Below are 17,580 nucleotides of genomic sequence, written 5' to 3' on the forward strand. Positions count from 1 at the left end.
GTGAGGGGTTTAAAATACAGAACTTCCAGTGATCATAGGTGGGTCTTTTTAAGCCCTAAATGAATAATAAAATCTCAATCTCATCATAATATCAGTGTATCATCATCAGTTCGCTTCGGCAACAGTTTTCTAAGCACAAAAAGAAGGCAAGGGCTTTAGACATGCAACCTTTTGAAAGTCAATCTCCTATTTCTGAAGGCCTTCAAAAAGTATATGCTTGTCATGGTTCACGGATCTGGACCATTCCTTTGAAATGCCATTTAAGTCACATCTTTTTAGGGGCACTTGTATATTTTAAAATGACGAAAAAATGGGTCATAGGGTGAGCAATGGGGTTAAAATGAGGAAGTACTGTTTGTGACAGAGATCCAGAAGGCTACCTGCAAATTTTTGTTCCACATTTAAGGCCATACTGCTTAGTTTTGATTTTTTTCCAACTAGCAAGGAGATTTCATTTTTATTTGTAGTAAACTGCTTTCTCTGTTTGAGGCTTGGGGTGGAGGCATTTTGTGATTCAGATGCTCTGGAAATATGAGAAATAGGACTTTCCTACAATTTAGTGTAATTGTTAAAATATCTAATCTAAGGAGTGAATTGTTAGCCGCCCCCTCGCTGTAATTCAAGACAGAATTTAGCAGTTTCTCATTTTTCAGTTGCCCAGCAATGTTATTCTCACTGCATGCCAGAATGACTTCTAAACCAGAAGTCAGAGTTCTGTACTGACCTAATTGCAGAATCAAAGGCCACTCACTTTGCAATTTATTAATGAGCAGGAACATTGTATTTGTTAAGTTTTTCTTCAGTACTTCTTTTCCAAAATATCTCCATTGTCAGGGATCTATCAGTAGAGAGAACTTTCCATCTTTAGGCTTTCTAGAGAACTTCACATTCTTGCTCTGCACAGAGGAGATGTAGCGGTTCAAAGGGGCAGGATTACCTTAGCTGTGGAAATTCCTGGTGCTGGCTTTCACGGGGCTTGTGTGCTCATGCAAGTACCTGTGGTATTTGGAAATTAGGATAGACTATCTCTAACCCATCACCTTGAGCATCCACTGTCCTGTTCCTGGACACCTAACTCAGATAAAATTTCCCTTGCAGACTGTATTTCCTAAAGGACTACAGCCAGGCATAGCTGCTGTGATTCACCTTATCAGGCCCTGTCTAAGATTTTGGTGGAAGGGGAGGTGCAGTACCATTTAAAAACAGAAATTACTGTGGCTGTGTTGATCTGATTCAGAGCCCAGTTAATATTTTATAGCTGTTGCTATGGACTTTGGCTGGAATACTAAAATACACTCGATGCATTTTAGTTCTTAAATAAAACATTAAAAAAATTTACTCTTCTTAATTGTCCTCTTTACCTTATAGAATTCCCTTATATGAGGCTTCCATAGAGTTTCTTTACCAGGCAAAAAGAGTAAGAAAAATGAAGTGTGTATTTAAACTGATTTTCTGTAACAGTGTTAGAAAACCTCAGGACTTTTATTTGCCATTCCTTCCATTTTTCGGAGGGGCTTTGAGCTGACTAATATCATGAAACACGTGACCGGAGCTTAAATTCCTGGAGGAAATGCTTTATAGTCCAGTTCTCAATTAACTCGCTGGGATGCAACCCCCAGGGGCCCGCTGAGTAACGTGCAGAAAAATGTGACCTGAGTCCCGTGTCAGCTCAGAGAGCCCAGTAGGAGGGAGGATACATGGGAGAGTCAAAATGTGTCTGTGATCAGAAGAGGATAGCATTACCAGTGCTGAACTGCAAGAACTATTACTCGAGTATACTGAATGCTCTCAGAAAGGTGAGGAAAGGATCTCCGTGGCAAGGAAAGATGGCAGGAATCTGTGGTTTTTGTAGCAAATAAGCAGGATCAAGTCACCTTTTGCCCTGTGACCTAAATCTGGGCTTGGGGACTTACATGTCCTCCATTCCTGCAGCCTTGCAGCGGAGGGACGGCCCCTTCTGCGCCATAGCTCAGATTTATGCTGTTGTGATGGTGTGACTTCAGTGGGGTCCCTCTGTATCTTCACTGGGGTGACTGGGGGTATAGTCAGCTGGAAGGACCCCCTGGCATATATTCAGGTGAAGGGAAATCACCTTTAGTGAAAGTTAGATGTGAACACTTGGAAACACAAAATAATTTGTGTTCTACAGGGTTTCAAATATACTAGTAGATTCCAGATAGATATGGGCATTAGTGGTTAAAGTAAAACCATCAAAACCAATGTAACTGGTCTTTCCATTATCTATTTACAGCAACCACTGTTTTTTCCTATTTATTCTGCCACTTTCAGACAAATATTGTTCTGAAGGTAAATGCCTAATGACATGTTCAACTTAAGTACTGATTCCTACCAACAATAAAAAATAATATGCTATCCTGAATGCTAATAAACTTTAATGCTTTTATTCATAACTATATGAATCATGAAGATTTGTACTTATCATAAAATTATGGAAGTGAAAGTAATGAGGAAGTAATAGACTAAAGTAGGAGACGGTCTATATTTTCTGATATATTTGTCAGCAAATCATGTACAATATGGCATTGAATACTCTTGGATTATTATTTATTCAAAAAAGCAATCTTGCTAAAGAAAGATGAGAGCAATTAAAAATATGTGAATTTAAGTTTATGAGCTGCAGTATTCCTCAGTTAACTTGAATAGCTCCCACCAAAATGGATCCCAGCTAAGGATCTGTTTAAATGTGTTCATACTGCTTCTTTTGAATTGCATTATTTTGTATTCTTTTTTACTTAATTAAAAATAAAATTAGATAACATTATTTCAGATTTTTTACAATTTTAAGCTACATGTGACAAATACATTATTTTTACTGTTAAATTACACTTGCTGAATTTCTGATAATGTCATTAAAAACATAGCAATGTCCCTATCCTTTTATAAGTGTGTAAGTCTCATGGCACTTTATACACTTCTGGTAGTATTAGACCCTATGTCCTGGCAAAATTCCATGGTAAGTCCTAAAGTCTGCCTGATCTCAAGTTCTGATTCATTCTGGAGTACTTGTCCACTACCAAATCCATGTTCTCCTTTTTGTCTGAGGTTAATTACAGTGAATACTACTCCCAGTGTGTTACGGAAGGATTTCAGCCTTCTAGATGGAACGTCATCCACCGGATAAGAAACTGAATTATGACAAAAGATGTATAAACTCTTCTGCTCACTGTGGGATTGAGCTTAGCAAGTCCCTTGACTTCTCTGTTTCCCCTCCCGTCATTTCTGTGTGCTATCTATTAACATCATAAACTCTCCAGGGCAGAAACTGGGTTTGAAGTGCTTAGTTCAGGAGGAGCTTAATCCTTTTAAATGCTACTTAAATATAAATAATAGTAATAAACTCTTGCCAGCAGGCTGCTGATACACTCAGACTGCTGCATTATCATGCTGATAAATATTGTCCCATTGGCTCCTTGGATCTGCCTCCCCCAGGTCCCATCCCGTCGACACTCAGCCTGGAGCAGTCACAGGCAGCCACGCTCCCTCCTCTCGGTCTGGGTGCAGCGCTCAGGCTCAGCACCAACGTGGCAGAGAGGTGATGAATTCTGCTTTGCTTCTGAAAGACCAAAACTGTAGCAAAGAGGGCATGTGATAGGTGTGAAGTGTGTAAGTGTTGCAACAAACACTCTTTCTGCAAAGGCATTTTGGTGTGGGCTCACGGCAATTGTCCCTGGCAAGTGGGTTAGTCCCTGCTGCGTGGCCTCTCCTGTGCCCTTGTTGTAGGGCAGGTGGGATCATCCCAGCTGGAAACCTGGCTCTTTAGTGCGTGTTGTAGAGATGCATTTCTTTCAGCTTTGACACTTTCCAGTATCAGCCCAAGTAAATGTTGCACATTTTCATATAAAATGTAGTCCTAAAAGTTTTAGGTTGGGTCTTTCAAAAGGCTTTTGAAATTTGATGACAAGAGGTACATTGGAATACGTGGTTTTGCTGAAACTAAAGCAGTAACTTGTGGCTGTTTACACATCCAATGACCATTTTGTTTAGGTCTGTATGAACAGGATTTTATAATAACTACACGAATTATATTTAATTTCATTCTTCTCTTGAACATTGCTTGGGCAAAGGATTAATGTTAAGAGAAACTACAGAAGACAGTGACCACCTTCTAGTCATTAGGAAATAAAAATCAGAACTAAAGCCATATTCAAAATTAACCTGGCTTTATGGAAGCAAATATTCATTCCCCTGCAGAAGGATTTTGCAGTCTGACAAATGTCTTGAAACGTGGGGGGTGTTTGAATTGTAAAGTTGTGATATTTCCCTGGATGAAATAAGTTTGCTTGTTTCTGTTTCAAATGTCTAAAATTATTGACACAATTGAAGTTGTTTTATCTTTTTATGACATGCATATTTGTGTTCCTCAGATAAATGGGAAGCCCCTGCAGTACATTTTCCCTCATGCAAGGCTCAAACTACTGAGAGACCCAAAGGATCACACAGTTTCAGGTAAAAAACAACAACCCTCTATGAGACATGGTAATTAATTTGAGTAGCATGAATCATGCAAATGATTTGCAGTATTAAAAATAGTTCCCGTGTCATATGCAGCAGGAAATTCAGCAGTCATTTTAAGTCTTGCTAGTTGGTTATAACAAGAAGCAGCGGTGCGGAAAAAAGGTCACAACATCTGTTCAAGATACATAAGCTATACAGCCGTTAAAAACAGAGGGAAAAATCTGTTGTGTTATACATATGAGCAGTCTGTTTTCCTGTTGCTTTTAATAGAACTCTATATTCTCTGTATGAGAAGTTTCTATAAAATAGGCTTGTGTAGGTGTGCAGAAATAAGAATTTTATTCTTTCTGTACTGGAACCATTCTACAGAGGGGGGTCACAGAACCATCAGATCCCATTTTTCTGTGAGATCTTCACAGAGACATTTATCGTAGGACTTCAGATTTATTCTCTTTTCCCTAACGCTAACACAAATGTTCGTGTAAGTCTGAGTCTGCTTGCAAAGGAGATGAAAGTGGCAGAGGTTACATTCATTCACCTCCCGGCCTGTGAGCAGGAATGCAGTGTGATGTTTTCATGTATCAAATTGTAAAAGGCTTCCAGTTGCAAGATCTAGCACAGGTAAGGTCTGTCTGTCTGAGCTTTTGGAATTGCACTCTTTCTGACATCTAATACTGATAAGGAACTCAAAATTTTTTTAACATGCTGTTTGTCTTCTTTCAGAGGTACATGCTTTAAGCGGTTTTGTCGTGGAACCGTCAGACTTTCTTTTAACTCGCTTAAAGAATTCTAATAGTGTGTGTCAAACTCTGTTTCTGCACAGAAGTAATTACCGACTGCCAGCTCTGGTGTTCCCTCGAGCATTAAGTAGAAAGTGGCACGAACTTACTTGAATTGCTAAATATTGTTTTCACAGGGTTTCTGGCAGTAAAATCTTGATCATTTCCACCCCCAGTATCTACCTCATATTTAGGGTGTTAAATGAATGTTCTGTATATATTATGAGGTATTTTCCTGCTAGTCAACTTAACACCCACTGATGATTTCAGGATGCATGAAGACCTCTCCACCCACACAGCACAGTCTGAAAGAAGCCGCCGGGTCCGCCGGTGTGTCAGCCTCCACTGCCTCAGGCCCTTGCAGTCCACAGGAGCTCCTTGCCATCCTAGTGGAGAATTTTGCCCTGCAGGGTGATGAGTAATGCTGTGATCCAAGCTGCTCTCTCACTCAAGAACGAGTGGAATTGCAACCACACAACTGTGCATAACTCGTGATTTAATGTTGCTGAAGGCCTGTTCTCCTATGTAAAGTTACTTACCCTCGTGCAATTTAAAATGCCTATTCCAAATTCTCGACTAGCTCTCGTGCTGGCGACCACAGCAACATACTGTGCATCAGGGTAAATGCCTTGTAAGCGATGACTGGAAAACCAAGGTGTAGATATTGACTTCCATTTACTAATGCCCTGCACAGCATGATGTCACACAGGATCAAATATTCACTCAGGATCCTGCTAAGGTTTCATAGCCCACACCGGGATTGCTCGCTGCTCTAGCTGTGCTATACTGTATCTAAATTCTCATTGGAGTAAGCAAGCTTAGCTATGTGTCTGCAAGCTGCAGTCGTACTTTTGGTTTTTAGTCCAGACACACCCATGGAGACCTGCACAGACATACTTCTTTATGATATACATACAGATTTCCCTACAAATATGAAAAGGCTTAAATGCGAATTGTACAGAAAAAAGCCAAAGGTGGAATAGGGTACCAATAGGGATGACCTGAACCAGAAGAAATTGTTGTATTTTTCACTCCTTGTACAACTTTGAAGTACCATAACTCCTTGACTTCATACCTCCCTTCCTCCCCCTCTCAGCGTCTGGAGGATTAAAGTACCCAGAAACACTCTTTAAATGCGCAGTGCTTTCTGCTTAGCCTTCAGCTTTCCAAATGGCCTCTCCCAGAGCCACATACATGGGTTTTATTAATTTTTTTTAAAAAATCAATTTTGATTAACCATTATCTGCAAACTAATAGCAAGTACCTTTCTTTATTAATGAGACAATGACTATTAACCAGAGGCCAACTTAGAAATCTATTATACAGCAAAAGTTACTTCAAATATTGGTAAATTAAACAATATATACTCTGATACCACCACAGCTACCTCACTACAAGATTATTGGATATTAATCTAGATGCCATGGTTGGTTGGTTGGCTGGCTGATTTCTTTATCTTTCTTTGTTTCTTCCCTTCCTCTCCTTCTTCTGCTCTCCCTTTCTCCCTCCCCCTCTCTTTCTTATCGAAAGTACTAAGATGAGGTGTTGAACCATTTTATTTAACTGTTTGCCTTGTCACGTAGGCACAGGGAAGCTGGCCAGTGGTTCAGCCCATCACCTCATCTCACTGCGAAATTCCTGGGCCAACGTGGGTGTTAATGACTCAGTGTGCTGGGTCAGCCCCGGTACCCAGCTATACCACAGCTGTAACTATAGGGCAAGCTTGAATTTCATCCTAATATCACTATTATAATTTGAATTCCATAGCTCTCATCACATAATTACCATAGTGGAGGTTACTGTCTGATTATAGATCCAGAAATTGTCACATTATGAATATCAATAATAAGAGTAGTCCAAAATCATTTAAAATTCAGGCTGTATCACTAGGTATTATGTGCACATGCATTCTATTTATTTGCTTTCTTGATTAATGAAAACTGGTTGTGAGGTACAGATGCCTTTGATGCCTCTTACATAATCTGGCATTATTTGGCACACAAAAACATTTACTGCAAATTTTAGCATGTGAATGAGGTGTTTAAGGAATGAGGAACTGGGCCAAAATTCTGATGGCAAGAGAATAGTAGTTCTGAATGAAAAATAAATGTATACTTGCTAGCTGGCCTCTCTCCTGAGGGTTCTTTTTTCTTTAGCATATGCCATCATCTAGAACTCAGAGCTCTTCTTTCCAAGGTATGCAATGTCCCTTCCTCAGGCAATGCTGATAGATATGGAGGAATTGCCAAGGATTTTCTCGGCAATGATTGATTAATAATTTGCATTAAAAAAAAAAAAATTGGCATCATGGTTATGCTGAGATGCCAAAGCAATGATGGCAGTGATCAGTGAATGATAATGTAGCAGTATTTAATGCTCCAGAATCTCACTGTTTGTTTTCACTGAGAATCCCTTGTTCCTTTTGGATCCTTTAGCGTAGCAGCATAAGCACTGTTTTATACTGCCAGCATTTTCTCTTCTGTTTTTTAACACGTCATAGTTATATTTGAATAAGTGAAGAGAGGACATGGCTATTGAAAGAAATGAAAGCATTGGCAATGCCTTTGGAAATGTTGCAAAGATAAAAACTTACATTATGTTATTCCTGATCAGAAAGCTGTTTAGACACACTGGGTGAAAATCCAGCAAGGCAGACAAATCTCAGTAGGTGTATAGGTACAATGAGTGCACTCAGTCAAAGGTAATTTTTGCTGCTTTGCCTCACTTAGGCTGAGTCACAAGTAATTCTTCCCTTTCCAAAGGCAGGATATTCTGTGTTTCCAGGGAGCAAAATGTACCTTTGAGCAGCCAGACTGTCCGTGTTGTGGAGCATCCTCTTCAATTCTGATGAAAAAATAAAAGGCAGAGAAGCAATTCAGAAAAAACTGTGAACTTTATAGCAAAGAAGAGAATTAGACTAGTAAAGAAGAGAATTAGACTGTGGGCAGAAGACTGTATCCCTAATCTTCACTTTAGCAATGATGTCAGTGAAACGGCTACAAGGATAAGAGGGTAGCTGTAATGCTGCACACACATCAGAGAGGCCTCATACTCCCCATGAGGATTATTAATTCCTGCACACAACACTACACTTCTGCAGCATGCCAGCTCCTGGGGTACTTATCCCGAGAGAGAGGAAGAGAATTAGAAGAGTTTCTCTATATCAAGCCCTCACTGCTATAGATAGTCTCTAAATAAGTAACCCTATATATTTAGCGTTCTTTCACCTGCAAGTTCAGCAAATTCAGTTCTTACAGCAAAATACTGAAGTGCAGTGAATATGTGATTACTAATCAATTAAAAAACACATTAAATACAGTCACAGTCTGTGTTGAATGTGACATAGTAGTCAAAGACAGAGGGTGAGAAGTGTAACCCACTTCTTGTCCTCGTACTCTTTTCTCAGAGGATTACTTATCCTGTTTCTTTGGTTCAATGTTGTGAAGAACTGAGATAATACTTTGCACAAAAAACCAATACCCTCCTCTAACACTCACTTGTCACTGGGGAAGGATTTAGTCCCTAATTAATGGCCATCATTCCCTCAAACACTCTCTCCTTATCAGAGACGTGGCACAGAAGGTAAAAACCCATAAGCAGAAGGGGACAGAGCTGTTACAGACAACGTCAGAGATTTTCCAGTGAAGTCATATGGCAGTGAGGACAGGAATGGAAATAAAGGGATGGGGAGATGTCTGTTTGTGTTTTAATAGCAATCTTAGAAAGAACTTACTACCATTCAGGTTTTCTAAATAAAAAAAAAAAAAAGACCACAAACAAATTTTGGTATTTGTTAGAAACATTTTGTAGAGATACAGACCATATATTCCATGTTTATCTGCCTTCTCTCTAAATTAACTTAATTTGAAAAGCACTAGTGTGTGTATTTAAAATACTTTCCATGAACCCTTTTTGGCAGCTCAGTTGTTTATGCATTTTTCAGTGTATGAACATCTGTTGAAGGATGTCTAATAAGACCTTAAGATGAGTGGAGGTAATTGAGAGGGCAATGTGTCTACTGGTTATAAAGGTCAAGTTTGCTTTCATAGCTGTCATGGAGAAAAGGCTGCAGAAACAGATCAGTGCAACACTGAATGTTAGAGTTAAGTCAGGCCCCCAGGTTCCCATGGCAAACCAAGAGGAAAGCAGGCATGTAAGAATGAGATTCACAGAAGCCAAACCAGAAATCTCTCTGTTTTGGAGATAAGAAATGCAGGTCAGCACTTCCTCTTGAAGAACTAGAAGACGAGACATTCAGGGATGCATATCATTGGTGAGACAACTTGTCAAGGACATTAGAAAAAGTTAATAATGCAGAAATGTCAGTTGAAGGTTTCACTTTGCAGGTGAGGCATAAATTATCTTAATGACTCTCAGAGGAAAATGAAGACCCTGTCCTCCCTTCTCCGCATACTGGCTATCAAAAATATGCATAGGTTTAATAATTACACTAGAACGAGGCATTTACAAAGGGCAATTAATTGAAGGTTGAAATAGTTTAAATAAATGACCTTTTGGATATGGCTATTTTCCTCTATTGATTATAAAGGGAGCATGAAGTGACTAACTTAGACTATGATTTTAGATCGTAGAGATCTTAAATTAGATGAGATGAACACATATGGCTTATGTACAAAGAAGCTGTAGAACAATCAAAAGACTTGTAGAGGACTGGTTGTCTAAAGGACCACATCGCTGCTCATCACCAAGAGACAAACACCTGTTTCAGTTTAGAAGACTGTTTCCAAGTCTTATGAGATTTACACCTATTCTTTAAAAAAAGAAAAACAACTAAAAATCATTTTGTCAACTCCCCCTCTTTAAAATGTGGAAAAGTTATTTTTCTATGTTGCTTCCTTCTTTTTTTTTTTTAATTATTATTATTTTATTACCAGCCTAAGCTGGGTACAACAGAAGTAAGGCACTTCATTACTTAAAGACGTAAGTTTAAACCCAACTTAGATGAGAAATGATTGGATACAGTTACTAACCTCATTCAGTAGTGACTGATGTCATCAGGGAAAGAGCATGTGCAACAAACTGAAGGTCTCAATACGTGTCCTAGTGGACAGTTCCCTATTTCTAAACACAAAGCTAGCCTGTGTCCACAGATTGAATGGTTGTAAGAAATGAACTGTCAAATGGCCACACAACCCCTCCCATGGACAGTCTGAACAGCTGCTCTGTGATACCTCTTCTGAGAATAAACGATAAGCTTCTGTCTCTGCTGTTGCCAGCTTAGGATCTTTTCCAAGAAATGAGTCAAAAGTTAACTGAAGTTTAACAACAGAGGAACTACAATTCCTTTAGTTATTTTGTGTAATTTTTATGCATATTACAATGTTTTTAATGAATTACACACCAAGACCAGATACTATCTTTCTCTTTGAGAAAAGAAGGAAAGTTCAGAGTTTTTCACAAAGACTTAAATGATTGCAGGTATTTCTTGTTTTGGAAGAATTGTATTTTACAATTTATAGTTCCACAAATTCATCCCCATTCATAACAGATATCCATACAACATTGTCTCAGTTGATTCCTTTGTGCAGGAGAGTCATTTGGGTGAGATACTCCTTTGGTTTTCCTTCAAGAGGAATTATCCAGTGTGCCGAGGCTTTACTGGGTGGCTGTTAAGCGCAGGCAGTATCATCTTTCCTACAGATTCCTCAAAATGTTGACCAAGAGCCGTCAATATTCCCCACGGCGTGTACACTTGCCAGGGTGTCTCCTGTCTCAAAGGAAGTGATAGAGTGCAGTAGCTTCTATTTAACCATTGCCAACAACATTTACACAAATATCAGGCAGATTTGCTCTGCTCTAAGAAATCTATTGAAAAAAAAAAAGCTGATTATTTACATAAATAAACACCTGTCTACAGTTTGTAAGAATCTGTAATACCAGGACATTATGCAAAGTCTGTAACACAAGATCAGCACACAAAGTCATAGTAGAGAGAACTTACATGCTAGATCCTCAAGCCTTTTCTTGGTGTTTTCTTAACAGAATATAGATAACTTCAAAAGCTGGAGATCCTCTTCCAAAATAGCTAAATAAAAGTGAATGATTTGAAGTTTTGGTCCAAGATGTTAAGATAACTGCTAACAAAGGTCATTGCATTCACCTAGGACTGAACTATTATTTGCTAATAATAGTTGCTAAGACATCACTAATATACCAGATCCATAACATACAAACTAAGTTGTGATATGCCAGCAGAGCATCCTTTATGTAAATCCTTTTTCTCTGATGACAGGCCTGCCTCATGCTATGTGGGAAACATCAGTAACGTCTTTTCAACTTTTCCACCTCATTGAGAAGAACATGAATAAAAAGCTTGAGCTAAAAGCAACTACTGTAGCATTAAAAATATCACAAAGATTGATTTTTTTACAGTGAAGCCATGAACAATTGGCTGACGTATTGGCTGAACGGATTAAAGCTTGCCTTTTATGGTAGATTTATCCTTGTAAGAATCTTTAAATTTTGGTGAAACTCGACTGAAATTACGGTATTGCAGTAAACTGAGAGAGACTCTAGACTTCAGGTATTTTCTTACATTAACTTTTAGCCTGTGTCGTGGTTTAACCTCAGTCGGCAACTGAGCACCACGCAGCCGCTCACTCACTCCCCGCCCCCCGGCCCCGGTGGGGTGGGGGAGAGAATTGGAAGAGTAGAAGTGAGAAAGACTCATGGGTTGAGATAAAAACAGTTTAATGATTGAAATATAATAATAATAATAATAATAATAAATAATATTACACAAAGCAAGTGATGCACAGTGCAATTGCTCACCACCCGCTGACCGATGCCCAGCCAGTCCCCGAGCAGCGGCCCCCCCGGCCAGCTTTCCCCAGTTTATGTACTGAGCATGACGTCCCATGGTATGGAATGTCCCTTTGGCCAGTTGGGGTCAGCTGTCCTGGCTGTGCCCCCTCCCAGCTTCTTGTGCACCTCCAGCCTTCTCAGTCGGCAGAGCATGGGAAGCTGAAAAGTCCTTGACTAGTGTAAGCACTGTTCAGCAACAACTAAAACATCGGTGTGTTATCAACTTTGTTCTCCTCCTAAATCCAAAACCCAGCACTGTACCAGCTACTAGGAAGGAAATTAACTCTATCCCTGCCGAAACCAGGACAGCCTGGAATTGGGATGTAAAGCTCTGGATGTCTGGGCAACTAGATGAGTAAAAAACTGGTTAGATGGTTGGGTTTTGAGCGTGGTGGTTAATGGGCCATGCTTTTCCTAGAGGCGGGTAACAACTAGAGTACCACAGAAGACCCTATCATGGGATCATTTATTATCTTTATCAGTGGCATGGAGGAGATGATGGAGTATACTCTCGTAACATTTGCAGATGACATTGAATTGGGGGAATCCGCTTGAGGGCAGGGCTGCCATTCAGAGGGACCAAGACAGGCTGAAGGAATGGGCCAACAGAAACCTTATGAAGTTGAAAAGGACAAATACAAATCCTATACCTGCAGAGAAAGAGCGCTGTGCAATGATACAAGCTGGGGAGCAGGTTTGCAGAAGAAGCCCTTGGGGGAGGTCTCTGTAGACAGCCATCTGCACATCGTGCGCCTTGGCAGTAAAGGCGGCCAACAGCATCCTGGGCTGTGTTACCAGGAGCATGCCAGTAGATCAAGGGAAGTGACTGTCCCCTTCTACACATGTGTGAGACTGTGTCTAGATACTGTGTTCAGTGTTACCCCTACCCCACACCCAACACAAGAAAGACGTTGACAAATGGGAGTGAGTACAACAGAGGGACACTGAGATGATCGGGGGCTGGAGCACCTGCCCTGAGAGCGGAAGCTGAGGGACAGGGCTTGTTCAGCCCAAAGAAGAGACGGTTTCTGGGGGGACCTAATAGCAGCCATCCCATACTGATGAGGAGCTTATCAACAAGAGGGAGCCAGGCTCTTCACAGTGATACACGGCAGGAGGATGAGAGGCAATGGGCGTAAGTTAAAACAGGAGAGGTTAATACTAGATATAAAGAAAATCTTTTTCCCCACTGCATTTAGCTATAACTATTAAGAAGTGTAAATCTAAGGTATTTTGTGACTTGCTTAAAAGTCCTTCCATTTTAGAATGGGAAAGAGAGTATATGTGGTTAGATACAGGCCTGCTCACTAAATAAAACTGTGTGGGCAAGAACACTATGACAAAGAAGGGAGAGAAAATTCAGAACAGATGGAGAAGGGTGCAGATTGTGTTTTGACTAATGTAGTCCTGACGACAAGACCAAGACTGAATGCTCTTTCTAGCCTTTGCTAAAAAGTCTCGAGGTGGTCCAGAGTATAAGCTTACAGTGAATAAGGTCACTATGTCTGCATTTATGTATATGTTTAAGAAAACAGTGTCACCATTGGCATATCTTGCCTTAGGATAGCATCTGCACTCCACATAGATAGCATGAACTTCTTTCCAGTAGGTGGTAGGACAGAGTGATGTTTCTGTTTCCTCTTAACGCTGTCCTCCACTTTACCAGCTTCATAAAAAGAATTTATGATAGATACAGCCTTTGTGCTCCCCAAATATCAGCATCATGATTACTGGAGAAGTAATGCAAAATGAAGGAGAGGAATGTCTTTCTTGCTTCCTTCTTAGAACGACTGTATGTTGGACAAGTCTGCGCAATACCCTGGACAAGATTTTTAGCAGTTGTAATAATAATCACTGTTTATTAAAGATAGCAAAATTTTCACAAATTTATTAAACATAAGAACAGTCTTACTGGGTCAGACATAAGGTTTGTTTAGCCCTTCATCGTGGCTCTGACAGAAGGTATTTAAGAATATAAGGCCAGGGTAAACACAGTGCAATATTCTCACAGCTTCCAGTAGTCTGTGGGTCAGCCACTTTGTGAAGCAGTGGTTGCCTCTTTGCATTTAATGGGGAATTACTCTTTTCCTAAAAGCTTTTGTTTATGCATTATATTATAGCTAGCATATACACCTATATATCTTACATATTGTATAATATTATATCCTATTATATTTACATGAATTCTGTTGCTGTCTCTTAAATACCAAAGCTGATACGGATAGGAGGGTTCAAAACTAACATTTTAAACAATGAAGTTCAGCTGTCAGTCAGTGGCATCTATTGAGCCATTGGCGTCTATCAGTATACACAGATGAATCGCAGTGCCTACAGGGTTTTTTATAGATTTAAACCTACAGTCTACTGTAGATTCTGATGTGACAGATCACCCAAAAAGAAAAGACCTGTGTCTTGTTTTCAAGTAGATATGATAAGTGCTCCAAGATGCTAATTTGTAAAACACTTTATGATCCTTCAGGATGATAACCAGTGTGCAAACAGCATGAAGCAGATTTGCGGCTGATATAAATCAATGCTGTGCTATTAAAACAACTGGAATATATCTGAATTTCATCAGCTCAGGATTTGGCTTCATGTATATTTTATTATTCAATTGCCAGTGGCCAAGAAGTGCAATAACTGAGTAGACTTAATCATGTTTCTAGGAAACAACTTCATTTAAGCTAATTTTGTTAGAAAGCACCAAAACAATTCTCCTGAGCACAATCTTGAAAATGTTGTACCTATCTAGACAACCAAGCTCTGATATGGATCATCATGTTATGTATTCCAGAGAATTGCATAGGAATAATAATGCAAATAAAAATTTAGCCTGGATCTTATTATACACATTACTTTTTTCTGCTGCTTTCCAAGTGCCTGATGTAACTTGGTTTTGTTTGCTTTGTCATGTTTCCTTTCTGTCTGTTCTCCAGACTTTACAGATTGCTTTATTCCAACTATGTTATCTAAATAAATAGCTTGCATTTCTTCACGGGACTTTTAAGTCTGAACTCTCCAAAGAGAAGTCTTCATTGTTTTTTCTGTGGCTGACAATTCTGTTTCATATAGACAATGGAACGTGGTGTAAAATTGTTCCGGCAAATAAGGGCCTACCAGCACCCTAGCATATGTCTGGTCTAGATAAGGCTGGAGGAGGAATGGGGAGATAATGTCTAATAAATGAACACAGGAGGAAGATATGTTCTGTCGCTGTCCACAGCCAAATAGAGCTGGAAGACTTTGTATTGTTTGATTTGATTGATATGTTTGCATTGCTATAGCATGGTATTTTGGCACATTGCAAAATCTTTCATGCTTAATATCTCGTTTCCATTCTTTATCCTCATGCATTTTTCTGTTTGCTACCATTGGACCTTGCCCAAAAAAGGTCACCCTTGTGCTTCCTTGCTATGATCCAGCCTTCTGGTTTTGAATTTTGTTTTTGAAAATATTGTTAGAAAGTGATGAAAACCATATTTGGACTTGAGGTTTTTTCCCTCCCTCAGTGGTATGTCTGTGCATTGGCTCATGGATCTGAAACACACTTTTAGTCTTTATTTTGAGGTTTAAACATATCTTCCATTTCAAACTACTCAGAGACATGTGTTGTAGCCATCATCTGCATTTTGCAGTTTAAGCCCGTTTCAATTTTTCCCATTTTACTTCTGTATAGTTTCAACTTCAAAGCACATAATATCCAAAGGTGGTAAAATGACCATGGTTTTACAGAAATAAATAGTCATTTTCAACAACCATCTTGAAGGGTATGCTCTTATGCTCTTTGAAATCCAAATCAGTAGCATTTTTTTAATATCTTTCTTAAAAATTCAGTCACCTAAAAGTCTATTAAAAATTCATATAGCTCTATTTCTAACTGTGACAAGAGTCAGACTGCTGCTGACGCTCATACTTACAGTTTCCTATGCCAATTCGCAGAAACTCATGTGTGATTACTGAAAATCTGTTGTACTTTCTAATTGCTTCTTTACTTTCCTTGTTCATCTAATTAGACAGACAAATGGTTTCATACTTTGAAAAATTAGCCCAGAGGAAATATTTGTTTGAGTTAGCACATGAACAGTGTTTGCACAGAGCTGCTGGGGCATGTGCCTGCATTCTCATGCCCGTGTTGAAGTTGTTGCTACTGTACGGGACTTACCTAATAATTGAACAATATTGGCCCCTGCATTTGGTGCTGAAATTCTGTTTACTATTGTAAGAGAAAACATCCGTGGAAACTTAATTTGCACCTTTGTGTAAAGGCAGGACCACCAACACCAGCAAAAGCCTGGTGTGCCCTGAATTGCTCAGTTTTTCTCTGCTCTTTTATTCTTTTATTTAACCTGTAACTTATGTAAGGGGTTATTGACATTTGTTTGGAAAGGCAAGTCTAATCATTGCTTAGATGCTGAAATAGTTCCAGGAAATGTAGGCTGTTTATACTCTCATGGCTGTAGTGGAGCTGCTCAGCTAAGTAGTAAAAAGATGGTAAGATTTCATGAATTTCCCTGTGACCAGAGCAACAGCAACCGATTGGCAGCAATCCGATCTTTATTGCCTCCATAATGGAGAAAAATGACCAAATTGTAATTGCAGAGCTCAGGTTATGGTCAGCCTACTCCAGCAAAATAAATTATTGTGTATCAACTGAGTCATGTTTATAGTCTTTCTGCTGTGTTGCTACTGTGACACAACAAAATATACAAGTGGATACAATTTCATAGTGATCTGAGATGCATTGAGCTACAGAAGTTCAGAATAAATAACTCTAATTGGACACAAAGTACCTAATGGTGGAATTAAGGAAAAGAGAATGATGAATTTTTAAAATACTTTTGCAGTGATGCTTGCCAGGTCACCAGTGATGAAATTTATTAGTGTCAAGTTGTTGGTCACTACTCAAATATACATTTTATATATATGTGTGTGTGTGTGTGTGTGTGTGTATATATAATGAATATGCATCACTGAAACAGTCCGTGATGCCTGGAAGGAGATGGAAATGACAAGTGAAATGTCCTTTTGAAAGTCACAAAGTAGGTTAATTGCCAAAAAGCAAAAAAACTATTGGCCATTCAGTTGTATTAATATTTTTCTCTAAGTATGGATTTCTCTCAAAATTAACTCTTCATTTATTAGACACTTGAAATCTTCATTAAGGCTTCCAAGTTTGTATTTTCAGCTATATAAATCAGTGGCTCACAAGCTAACTGTAATGATTTAGTATCCATATTTGTTTGTTTATCAAAGTATAAAACCAATTTAGTTGCATGATCTGTCTTGTTAAAGTTTAGCATTAGGCTTTTTAGGTTTGGGGTTGTGGGAGTTTGGGGGGGCTTTTTTGCTTCACGTGCTGCATCTTAAGGCTTTAGTTAAGATTAGATAGGAGAGTAGATAGAGTAGGATCACAGCCTTGGGAGACCAGTAAAAACAGTTGCAATTAATTAGCAGTCTTCTAGCTTTGAAGCATCCTAAAAGGGATTGGATCTTAAATGTG

The 17,580-nt window shown here is 39.1% G+C and overlaps 1 protein-coding gene across 7 annotated transcripts in view; it reads left to right on the forward strand.

The window, feature by feature from the left end:
* Nucleotides 1–17,580, forward strand: part of PCLO (piccolo presynaptic cytomatrix protein) — a 392,730-nt gene that overhangs the window by 240,589 nt on the left and 134,561 nt on the right. For all 7 annotated transcript variants that reach the window (XM_076359439.1, XM_076359532.1, XM_076359771.1 and 4 more), the window contains exon 9: nucleotides 4,386–4,467. In XM_076359439.1, the coding sequence (XP_076215554.1) occupies nucleotides 4,386–4,467 (82 nt within the window). The remainder of the gene's footprint in view (nucleotides 1–4,385; nucleotides 4,468–17,580) is intronic.

This window comes from Aptenodytes patagonicus, chromosome 1 (assembly GCF_965638725.1).
Source record: "Aptenodytes patagonicus chromosome 1, bAptPat1.pri.cur, whole genome shotgun sequence".
NCBI classification, from domain to species: Eukaryota; Metazoa; Chordata; class Aves; order Sphenisciformes; family Spheniscidae; genus Aptenodytes; species Aptenodytes patagonicus.